Source organism: Calliopsis andreniformis, chromosome 10, assembly GCF_051401765.1.
Source record: "Calliopsis andreniformis isolate RMS-2024a chromosome 10, iyCalAndr_principal, whole genome shotgun sequence".
Lineage (NCBI taxonomy): Eukaryota > Metazoa > Arthropoda > Insecta > Hymenoptera > Andrenidae > Calliopsis > Calliopsis andreniformis.
Window position 1 is genome coordinate 17,884,825 of NC_135071.1, and position 12,093 is coordinate 17,896,917.

Sequence of the window (12,093 nt, forward strand, 5' to 3'; positions counted from 1 at the left end):
TGTTGAAATGAAAATGAGGGTTTAGGGGGGATTGATGTTTGGTTAATCGAGAGGGAAATCAATTTGAAACTGAGTAAGGGGACTTGCGATTTTTGAGCTTTTTAATTGAGCTGGATTGTTACTAAATTGTAGTTGCCTTTGTTTTTTAAAGAGAAATGGAATTGGATATAGAATTTACTTGCTATATGCTTATGACTCCTAAACAGTAACCAGCTTATAAAGAATATAAATGTATAAGAGTTTAAGTAGATGTTTCTGAGATTGATTTATGTATTTCTACATATATCTAATAAATTGAGATTCCTGTATCAGTTCTGATTCCTTACCACTCTTTTAAGTGCTAAAGCCATTTTCTTCTTTCTCATGAATTTAGTTATAAATTCCTGTCAATAATTCTGGAATAATTATGTTATTTACAGTGATGGAAATATATCAAGGAAAAATTTGAATTGGAATTCCCTACCTGAAACCTGCTACACATATGTGCATATGATTGCTTGTTACACTTTTAATTGACCTTTTTTATAACTTGAATTTTGTTTTCGAGAATAAAACAGAATTATATTTTTAGCCGCTTCCTAAAAAATATAATCTAACAGACTGTCGTGATCATTAACTGACAAAAGTTTTTACTTTCAAGCGTCACCGAAACTTTCTGTCCTTCTGCAGATAATGTAGCTGCAGCAAGGCACCTGTAAGCAGGTTGTGAATATATTTGAAAGAAAAAAAGTAATTGAAACTTCTTTAAATAAAGTAAACGCAAGGTGTTTGGTCTGAGTGTTTTCTGTAAAAATAAAATAAAGTAATAAAATGAGAAAAACAAAATTTTTATTATTTTCATATTGAATCCTATTATCTTATCAGTAAATACAAATAAAACTGTACCCTTATAGTTTAATTGTCCTTCAGTATGCGAAGGACGCTCTGAAAGAATATAAAAGTTGATGAGAAATTATGATTGCGCGTACGAAGTCGCTATACGCATAACATGAGGGGTGAAAATGCAATGTCATGGCTTCTATATCCGTTCCACTCGTTTTAACGCTCGTTAAGGAAACAGCTTTTCATTAACTATTCACGGACAGGCATTGTGGTCTTCAACACTTTCTCTACTTTATAGTGGCCGTGTTACCGATTACACAATACAACCGCGCCTCGTACGCATCGACTGTAGAGTATATTGCACGTAATACCAGCCGTTGCGTTAATCGGGAACTCCAGGCAAACCACATTCGTACGATGGTGCAAACCTTGATCCACTTACGATCCTGTGTATCCTCAATTGTAAGCGCGTTTGTACCTTTGTTCGTAAAATTTATAATTAATCGCAAGGTTTTCTTTTTTGATAATTAACGTGTATGGAATTCAACTTATATTTCTATCACCAATCCCTGTAAAAGATATGCAAGCATTATATAGTACAAGATAATTTGGTATTTGTATTTTATTACAAAAATACAATTATATAATATGTACTTTTTACGAAACTATTATAAATATACCATTCTCACTTACAAAAATATGCTTCGCACGATTTTTATACCTGCGTGCTCATCTTTTCTTTTTTATGTGAAAAGTGTATTTGAAAGGAATACAAAATAAAAGGTCTGAGTATTATACTCTTAGCACACACACAAAATATCTAAACATTTTAATATTAATAATAACGCAATAATGTAAATATAATATTCTTATTTTACTATATCAACAGGCTCTTCCTCTTTCGACAGAATCAGCTAGGCTGCTGATACTTTCTGAAGAGGATTGTGAGTAATACTTTTTCGTAAATAACAGTTTAAATGTCGCTTATTGAACCTGACTTGCTCTTTCTGGTGGCGCTAACCTGTAAATTTTTTATGTATTAATTAGTTTTGGAAATTATAATTCCCTTTAAACTACTTAAAATGTCTTTAAACTACTTACTGGTGGATCGTTACGTAATCTTCTGCAAGGACGTTAGATGTATCCAAAGGAGTCAAAAATGTAAATTGACTCTGAGGATGCGATTTAGTATGATCCAGAAGAATATCCATTATGACTCGTCGATTCACCTTATCCTAATTAAAATAATCATTAACAATCACTGCACGTTATATCTGTATATGAGAACTTTAATTTTCAAGAATAACATATACGTACCATAAAAACGTCAAATTCGTCAAGAAAATAAAAAGGTAAACCAGTACAATCCCAAAGTGCCAAAATAAAAGCAACAGTGGAATAAGACCTTTCACCGCCTGACAATGACCTTGCGTCATTGATCGATCTTTTGCTGTCGTTTTGCGAAGTTACTTGAAGTTCAAGCTTTTTCCGTGTATGATCGATAGATATAGTACCCTGGTGAAAATATGTAACATAATAATGTAATTAAATCTTTTCTATATTATTTAAACAAAAAATTGTATTTAAATACCTTTCTGTTTCGTAAAGCAAGTACATTTGTAAACGAATTTTGAATATTTATTCCATACATCTTTTTCATATCCATAAACAATTTTTTCCGAGCTTCCAGTCGTGATAGGTGCATCTGAAATATACATACATACATATTTAGCACTGATCCAGTACCAGAAATTTTATTTGCGTCTAGTAAGCTTGTTTTTTAATGTTTCCTGAAAGTTGTGTTCAGCCTGAAGTTCGATACGATTCCGAAATGCATGTTATTAAGAATAAATTTTGTTAGACATATCAATTTGATAACTTACTTGATAAGTTTGTTCAATTTTAGAAGCTAACCGCAAGTTTTTACCACATTTCGCTTCTTTTTCTTTTAACTTCTCTCGTAATTCATCTATATTACCAAACACTCGTTCTATTTCGCGAATTTTAGCTTTTAAATCTCTAGATGTTCTTTCCAATTCAGCGACAGACCTATAAAAATATTAAAGTTAGTTTCACATCCTATACTTAAATAATTTTAATTGTATTTATTATAAATAATTACCTGTCTGTTTCTATTCTCTCGCAAGAATTTGTAGCGTCAGACACTGCTTTTTCAGTAGCCCTCTGTTGCATCTCAAATTCCGCTGTTGCGTTTTGTAGAGCTTGGTGGAGTGCTTGTAATTTTTTTGCAATATTTCGACTTTTCATACGCATTGCATCTTTCTCATCTTGCAATTCCTTTATGTTATCCTATAGTGAAAAACCTATATGTGAATGTACAATATTAAATTATTGTTCAATTTTAAAAAATACCTTTAAAGGATTGATTTTTGAATCCAAATTCTGTCGTAGCTCTCTGTGACGTTTAATTTCTGTTTCCAAATTGTCTATTTTTTTCTGAAACTCGAGAAGGGATTCATTTAAACGGGACTCCTCTCGTTTCTCGTGGTGTAACCTTTTCTCTAATTCGCTTAATTCATTTTTCTATAAACAGTAAAGTCATTTATGTCATTTATATTTATTCTAAAATTAACTATTAGTTGTAATACTTACATATACGGTAACAGATATGACTTCATTAGCTTCCAAGTTATCCTTTAACTCAATAATCGAAGCTTTATATTTATTTTGAGCGGCATAAAGTTTCGCGACTTTTGCATTGACAGATGTTAGCTCAGAACTCGTACGTTTCTCTTTTTCACAGCTTGCCATGTACGTTTTCATGATAGCACTTTTTTCATTTTCTACAGTGCGAAGCTCTTCTTCCAATGCACTAAAAAAAATAATAAAACATAAATTTAAAGTCAATACTGATCAAATTTTATTAAGAGAAAGGGAAAAGGGAAGATCGTACTTGATCGTATCCTTAACAGAAACTTGAAGAAATTTAGCTTTCAGGCCACGTGGTCCACCGTAACTCCTATAATTTGGATCTGGATAGAATGTATCACCTTTTTGAGTGAAAGCTCGTTTACAGTTTTGTGGAACCTTTGCAGCATCAGACATAATATCAGCTGCTTCCTTGCTGGTTGGTATTAATAAAATACATTCAACCTCTCGTTGATCAATTAAACAGTTAGCAACAATAGGATCTGATATGTCCATTGCATTTAAGAGATTAGAATAATCTCGTGAATAAGTACAATGAGCACTAACATCGTGAACCTAGAAATAAATATGTCTTATTTAAGTGAATGGGATACAATAGAAATTTTAAGAAAAACTTTTGTATTTACCCTGTTATAAAATTTACTGCATATAATTTGAGGAGTTCTTTCATTTAAATAAATTTCTTTCATAATGGCACTTAACACTTTGGCATCATAACTATTATCTACACAAAATGTAGTAAAAGTCCCCGCTCCTAAATAACTTTCAACAGCTGGTGCCCATGCTGGGTCCTTCATTTTTATGTAGGCCCCTAAATACAGATAAAGGTACAATTAATTCTATAAAATTATATATATAAAATATAACAAATGGTTTAATCTTCACCTAAGGGGCCACGTGGCTTCTGCTTAAAATGCCCACTATTATATTCTTCATCAATTCTTCTCAAAAGACGTGGTATATTTCGCCCAAAAACAGTTAGTGCATTATCGGAATACTGTTTCCTTGCAGTTAATTCTCGTTTAATATTCTCTAAAAAACAATTCAATTTCGGGATTTCAATATGAGAACGCATTATGATATATTTAAATTAATATAAATTTGAATACTGACGTATACGATTGTCGCAGCTGCTCATTTCAATTTTTGAAGATTGAATTTCTTTTGAAAGGCGCATTTTATCAGTTTCTAAATGTGCTTGATGAGTTTGGTGTGTCCTTAACATTGCTTCAACTTCATCTAACTTCTGTTCCAGATCTGTCAATTGTTGTTTCATTTTATTTCTTTCACTTTGCTCTGCATTATCAGCACTAAAAGAAATATATGATATATGGATGCAATTATTTATGTAGAAAAATATGTAAGAAAATGATAATATACCTTTCTATTTTGTGTATTTCTTTCCAAATTGTACTAATATCGTCTTCTAATCTTTTAATTTTATGTTGGGTTGAACGCCACTCCCTTGTTTTAGTGGAACAAGCATCTTTATTTACACTATATTCCTGCTTCACTTTATTATATGCTTCAGAACCATCTGCAACTTCTTGCTCTAAACGTCTAATTTCTTCTTTTAATTTTCTGCAAAAATTTGCAAATGACTATTAAATGACTCACTCTAGATGCAGTTGTTAATAAAAAAATAATTAATTCATACTGAATATTAGCATTTATTTCTTCATCTTTGGACTCGGCAGATGATTCATTGTTCTGAAGTTCTTTCAGATTCTGTTCACACTTTTTTAGAACTTCTTCAACCTTTTGTAATTTATTTTCCTCTGCTATAGCCTACATGAAAATATTTGAATCTTATAGTATTAATAAAATACAATAAATTCTATCATAACATTTTCATCCAAGTAAATTTGTTACTTACAACAGCCCAAACTAATTCCATATCCAAATTAATCGCTTCATCGCGCAATTTATCAACTTCTTCCGCCCTTTTTATATTTTGCTTAAGTTGATCAATTTCTTTCCTTGTCTCTGATAAAATCTACATAATTAAAAACGATAAGAAATTTGATAAATGAAAAAATTTGTATGTACAATTCATTTTTAACTATAGAATATGTAACTTACTTCATTATATTGTTTTAATTTGTCATAATCTTCTTTACAAGTTAATTCAGCTTCCTTATAATTATGACCAATCACGTCCAAAAGTGTTGCTTTCATAAATAATTCATACTTTTCCTCTGGCTTAGATGATACTAAAAATGTTCTTGATATATCCTGATTTAAAATAGAAATAGGATTATCTATCTGAATATTCATAGTTCGTAATATGCTATCCAGCTCGCCTCTTTTTGTTGTAATAATTTCCCCTATTAAACATTATTTAAGATTTACTTTCAATATCATTACACATGTACACAAATTCAATTAAATAATATGTCAACATTTCTATACCTCTCCAATTTTTTATTTTGTACTGCGATGAATTTCCAATAGTACGACAAACTGTTATTGCTTCCCCATAAAGATCTGGTTTGTATGCTAAAGGTCCTTTATTGACCAATGTTACTTCAATTGTTGCAGAGTTCTTCCCTTTCTTTATAAAACCTATATATGAAAAGAATGTATTATAAATAGAGCAAGAAATTTTTAAGACCTTTATATTATATTGTATATTCATACTTTTTACAGCTGCTCCACGACTGGTAACATTTGCCCTAGCTCCAAGGCCAATTGTTAAGGCTGTCAATATTGCACTTTTACCACTTCCATTACGACCAACAATGAAATTTACATTTGGATTTAAAACAACTTCCAAGGCATCATGACACATGAAATTTCGCACCAAAATCTTTTTTACTTTCCCAGCTTTGTACTGCAAGACATCACACAAAAAATATAACATACATACAATTCACTATACACCTACAAATGCATTGATTGTAATTTATTAAAACGAGACATTCTATATATCTTTGAACATAGAAGAAGACTAAACAGAAGAATAAGAAAATATACATCGTATTATTTCTCATTAAAATTAATTGGTAATATATTGAGTATACACTTACTTCCCCTGAAAAATCAAAACCATTTTCTTTTCCTTTGGAGCGTTTTGGCTGATGTTCCTCCGGTTCTATGGACTTCCTCTTCTTCTTATTTTTCGTACAATTTTCCATGGTTTCGATGACTTACTTACAATCTAACAATATATACGTATGAAGATGCAAATTACGTACTCGTTCAAATAGCCGCGGAAACATGTACCGCACGCACCATTTCCTTCGGAAGTATTTATCGATTTCATTACAGCGAAACTAAACTGAACAGCTCTTATCATTTGCAACAGCAACTAGATACAAAAAAATATTTATCTAACACTTTGCAGATATGTTATCACACGTAACAGCAGTTTAGAAACACACGTAAATCTTTCCCGCCAGCGATTACTAATTTCTGCAGCTGCAACCATTAGACAAAAGACATCTAGACCGCCGAGCATACGACGCTTCACTGAGCTGTGAATACAAGACACAGTGTCGTCCTAAACTGGTAAGGCTTTCGAACAGCGCCATCTTTGAGAATAAATCATGCACGCCATCTAAGTAGAATCAATGATATTAAGATCTTCTAGTATTATGTATCGACGAAGTACAAACAAGACCAACACATGCATTGACGAGCTCGTCTGTGATGCATGTGCACTGGTTAAATTAAAATAGTTTAGTACCACTAACTCCGCTCAGATGGCGAATATGGTTTATGCTAAAAAATGACACGATTCAAGTAGTTTTATATTCTGGTATCCCTTCAAAACGCGAAATTTTTAAGTACTTAGATAATTATACAACATTATTATGCATAATTCTGCAATGAAGTTAGATTACAAGATTAATTTCTATAGATGTATGGGCCCTTTTCAAAGCCTAGAGATCTTTATCTTCAACAACAAAATCAAATTCAAATAGTTTTAAACTTATGATAGATGATCCTTAAACTTGTTTTTGACTCTGTATATGCTTATAATAAGAATATACATAAAAATTTAGTTACAAATACAACCTATGTGTACTTATCGAAACCCATGGTCCCCCTTTTTATTTCAATAAATTCAAATTCGATTTAAGTATAATTACAGAGCTTCCCTACGCTCAAAAACCGCATAAGAGATAATAATTCTAACCAGTGTTTTAAAATAAATGCGTACTTGATTAAAAATGATCGTCCATTATTGAGCATATGAATCGGCACATAACCAATCGTGTGCAACTAAAACTGCACTTAAATGTACACGTCCCAGGCAAATATATAAAGTCGATCTTCTCAAAAACGAAAGCTCTTACGATCAAATTTTATTCTGCCTTTTTTACTTACTTTTTCCATAGAGAATCACCTTCTTCCCGGTTGTATCGCCAATTATAGGACACCCTATATACTTCTCTTATCGTAAATCCGAGATTTTCAGACTATTTGGCGCCACCTACGTAACGTTCCTTCCCCACCACCTGTTGCACGTTAAAATTTGAATCGTTTGCTGGCTGCTGGCTGGTGACGGTTAAATCTGAGAGTGTGGGATGGTGTAGGATGGTGTAGGATGCATACGACATACGACACTTTAACTTCGGCGTCGGTCTGTTACGCGATGGACCGAAGCTCGTGTTTTAGACGAACCTGTTGATATACGTCACAGTTTTTTCTATACATCTTGCGTATATTACATCTCATCTCACTTATCGTATTGGCTCGTGGCTGTTTAATAAGACGAAAAGTGGTACTTGTCGAGAGATGAGTGATTCTGGAGAGAATATTAAGTATAAATGGACTCCCGAGGGTACTGCATTGTTGGTATCAGTATGGTCTGATAGACAAGTGCAAAAGCAGCTCGAGTATGCCTCGAAACCACAAATTATATGGGAAAGTGTTGCAAGATATATGAAAAAGAAAGGGTACAATGTCACTGGTAAACAATGCAGATCCCGAATGAAACAGGTTTTGGTGTGCTACCGTGAAGCTAAACGAGCTGGTACTCGTGCAGGTGTAGAGCAATTTTACGAATCGATAGATAGAGTTCTAAAAAATAAACGTTTGGAAGAGATTGATATGAATGGTATTGATACTGTAGGTAAGTCTGTGTGAAATGGATCAGAGATTAGTCAATTTTCTTTTGTTGCTTTTACATGATTTATTTGTTCAATTGCTAGATTGCATCTAAGGCATTTAATAGTTTAATGTTTTCGAGTTAAAGTAAATCTTAGAATATGGCTTGAAGTTGATTAAGGAAGAATATTTTGTACTTTCTCTTCTAGATGCAATGATAAATGTTAAGTCCCCACCAAAAGACGTTAAGACAAATAAGAATTTACAAATGAGACACAAATTTCAACAACCTGTACAATCACTACATCGAACTGAAGCATTATCTCCTACATGGACACTAGGACGTAAGAATTATATTTCATTTTAATTTATTTAAAGATTTTCTTATTTTTTAAACACTAGATGTGTGGGTATTTATTCTAACTTATTGCTTACCTTGAGTTTTTCCTATTTTTCATATTTTTTCGTTTATCCATGTATTAATGTTGTTAAAAGGTTGATAAATATTAAGATATGTGTACTAAATTTTAAGAAAACATGGCAATATTATTTTCCAGGTGAAAATGAATACCCTGATTCTCCTGAATCAAATGAAACTATAATAGCTCGACCTTATAATAGAGTACTTTCTCCTACAAGGGATGTAGCTATTAATACAGGTGAACAGTTGACTCAAATAGCTGGTAAATCAACCCAATGTAATTCTGTACCTCTGGAAGAGCCATTGCGTATGAGTTACAAACAAAATTTGTTGCAAAGTTTCCCCTATGGAGAAATACCCTTTCAAAATACAGTACAAAATGTGCAAAATCAGATAATTCAAGAGAACATGCAGCAGAATCAAAATTTTCAACAGAATCAGAATTTTCTACAAAATCGTATATGCAATCAACAGCAAAGTATGCTTGTGAATAATTTGGGTCTTCAACAAAATTTACATAACTTAAATCAGAATATTCCAACGCAATCTGTAAGTGTCCCCACGCAAATTAATTCAATGGCAATGCAGAATTCAAATTTGGAACACATGATCCAGCAACAGCAGTATTTACAACAGTGTGCAAATAATCGTGCCATGCCGCAAGAACCGAGAAGAGTCGCATTTGGGCAAAATTTACCTTCTTTATATAAGCAACAATACGGCAATATATTAAGTCATACTATAACAGATGCAAAGCAAAATGAACTGTTATCTCCAAATTATTCTCCAGATATATCTCAGAATTTAAATGATGCTTTTTGTCAATCAAAAAGTGACGAGAAAACGCATAATTTAAACGAAACCTTTAATCAAGCTACACAAGTGGCAAATCCATTAACTGTGCCAAACCCTGATATTTCTGTAATAACAAATAACGCAACGTGCAATGATGATAGCCTTTTGCTAGAATTTTTGATGGATTCGCCAACACCATCAGAAAGTGATAATAAATCAAAAGATACCGCTGTTAATACGGATAATATTCCTCACGTGCCATTTAGAAAAAAAAAGGCACAAAAATTGGAGCAGCTTGTTTTAAGTGCAATTAATTCTCAAAGCGAGGTTGTTAACAAGATTCTTGCTGCGCAAAATGACATGTTAGCAAAGTTTTTAGATATAGATAGAGATCGTCAAAATCGACTGGAATGTCGTTTGGATAATTTACTGCAAGTGGTTCATACTTCTGGGTTCACAAAGCACTCTCCTGAAATGAATACTGAAACTCCTCCACCACCTCCAGAACCTATAATAACATCTCTGGTGCCTCCTCCAAAACCAGGAGCTGCTCCTCCAAAATTGGATCTTGTTCCTCCAAAACCCTGTCGAGTTCCTTGTACAGTGCCACATTCTAATATCGAGTTAATCAATCAAAATCCTGTAATGACAAAACCAGGCATTGTTTCGCCTATAACAAGCCCAGTAAAAAAACCTGGTACAATATGGTCGAAACTGGGACCAGTATCGCAATCTCCTTTTGTAAAAGCTCAACAACGTTTGGGCTTACAACCGATTACAAATACGGACATTCGCACTCAATCCTCTGCAGAAAGACGTATAGCCAGAAAAATGGAGAAGATTCCTATGGATATGGAAACACTAAAATTTGAGACTAAAAAGCTCTTAGAAAGGGAGAAACAAATGGAAGAAAAAGTAGAGAATGCTCGTCTTGAAACGTCACTAAGTCAAACTTTGCACGCGCGTAGAAGATTATTTACACAGAGAGAACCTACTGCGGCAATGATATTAACTGCAGCATTCTTAGAGAACGAATGTCGCGCTTCAGCTCAAATTTTGAGTCATTATGATATTTTCAGTACGAATAAAAAGAATGTAAACAATATCGAGGATGATTTATTGGCTGGCCAAGGAGAAAGTTACGAACGCTTAAGGCAATTAAATATTCAGCCTACTTGTGTACCTGCTGAACCCTGCAATACTTCTACTCCAGCAAAATTTGGAGTTACTTCGAATGGTGAGAAACCATTCAATGCACCGGTACAGAAACAAACAATTCAACAATTGGCTCAGATTGTAATGAACACAGGAAGGTGGAAAGATCATGCAACACAAAATAGACCGTCGAATGGCGTGCGTCCAATTCCACCGAATACACAAACGCAACAGCAAAATGTTTGTCCTGTTGGTTACAACGATGTATTTACAACAGCACAGCCTAATGCCTTAGCAAGAGAAAATGAGATAAGAAGTGACCCGAATCATATTCAGGATTGGATGTTAAACAGATGTGGAAATTCGAGGAATGAGCAAAAAGTACTATGTGGACCATCGTATGCCATAAACAAAAAGCCTAACTTTCCTATGGGTTTCACAACAACGATGCTAGAGCCTGAAAATTCGAAGAAAGATTCCAATGGCGAAGTTCATAAACCTATTGGATTCAGCACTAATGTATTGCCAGATCGTAAACAGAGTGTACGTTTTATGGACGAAGCGCTAGCGGAATTATACCGCATGTATTGCAAAGAACAACAAGAAAAGAATGACAGTTTACCTTATGTGTCGGATAATGGTGATAGTAAATCTATTTCTATTCAAAACCGACAAATGATTGAAAAATACATTAACGAAATAATGCCAAGGAAACAATTCAGAGATAAAGAGAAGGACACTGATTCTGATAACGATGATGAGTTCTTGGATACTACCGCCACTATGCCTGTGATTGTACCACGAAGAGGATCTCTTACATCTACTGGTACTACATCAACGGAGACTACACATTCCATAAAATTTATGAAATCAGATAACTGTACAATTAGTTAGGTATACATGCATGATATATAAAATAATGCATTTGTTAATCTGTTTCCATTAATAGAATTTAAGCTAAAAAATCAACATATATTTTTTAAAACTTATATATTGTTAATACTACATGAAAAATTTTAAGAAAGAGACTTTCTTTAATTTGTAGCTATTACATAAAGTGTTTCATAACATGTATATTGTTGTGTGCCAAATTCAACTTTGAAGATGTGCTTACGTTTTATGAAACATTCTGTGTGATAAGAATAAAAAACTATGTTTTGATTTCAATGTAAGCA

The 12,093-nt window shown here is 33.0% G+C and overlaps 2 protein-coding genes across 4 annotated transcripts; one reads left to right on the plus strand and one right to left on the minus strand.

The window, feature by feature from the left end:
- Positions 1–761: 761 nt before the first annotated feature.
- Positions 762–7,900, minus strand: Smc6 (Structural maintenance of chromosomes 6). 3 transcript variants are annotated; one of them, XR_013002841.1, is made up of 21 exons: positions 7,825–7,900; positions 6,522–6,652; positions 6,133–6,325; positions 5,905–6,057; positions 5,575–5,819; positions 5,369–5,488; positions 5,150–5,280; positions 4,873–5,073; positions 4,606–4,802; positions 4,378–4,524; positions 4,119–4,303; positions 3,737–4,047; positions 3,436–3,655; positions 3,196–3,366; positions 2,945–3,132; positions 2,706–2,871; positions 2,414–2,527; positions 2,140–2,337; positions 1,924–2,057; positions 1,516–1,843; positions 762–1,391 (listed from the first exon to the last, which is right to left on the minus strand). XR_013002841.1 is itself a non-coding variant. In XM_076387536.1 (19 exons), exons 1-19 carry the CDS (start codon positions 6,627–6,629, stop codon positions 1,807–1,809), a joined length of 3,219 nt encoding a protein of 1,072 aa, XP_076243651.1. In that variant the 5' UTR covers positions 6,630–6,915; the 3' UTR covers positions 1,418–1,806. The 3 variants fall into 3 exon arrangements, 1 of the variants encoding a protein (XP_076243651.1); XR_013002842.1 differs by lacking the exon at positions 7,825–7,900 and having other exon boundaries at positions 1,477–1,843; positions 6,522–6,915; XM_076387536.1 differs by lacking the exons at positions 762–1,391; positions 7,825–7,900 and having other exon boundaries at positions 1,418–1,843; positions 6,522–6,915.
- Positions 7,901–8,153: 253 nt separating this feature from the next.
- Positions 8,154–12,014, plus strand: LOC143184512 (uncharacterized). Its single transcript, XM_076386805.1, has 3 exons — positions 8,154–8,572; positions 8,757–8,891; positions 9,105–12,014. The coding sequence occupies exons 1-3, from the start codon at positions 8,236–8,238 to the stop codon at positions 11,810–11,812; spliced, it is 3,180 nt and encodes a 1,059-aa protein (XP_076242920.1). The 5' UTR covers positions 8,154–8,235; the 3' UTR covers positions 11,813–12,014.
- The last annotated feature ends 79 nt before the right edge of the window (positions 12,015–12,093 follow it).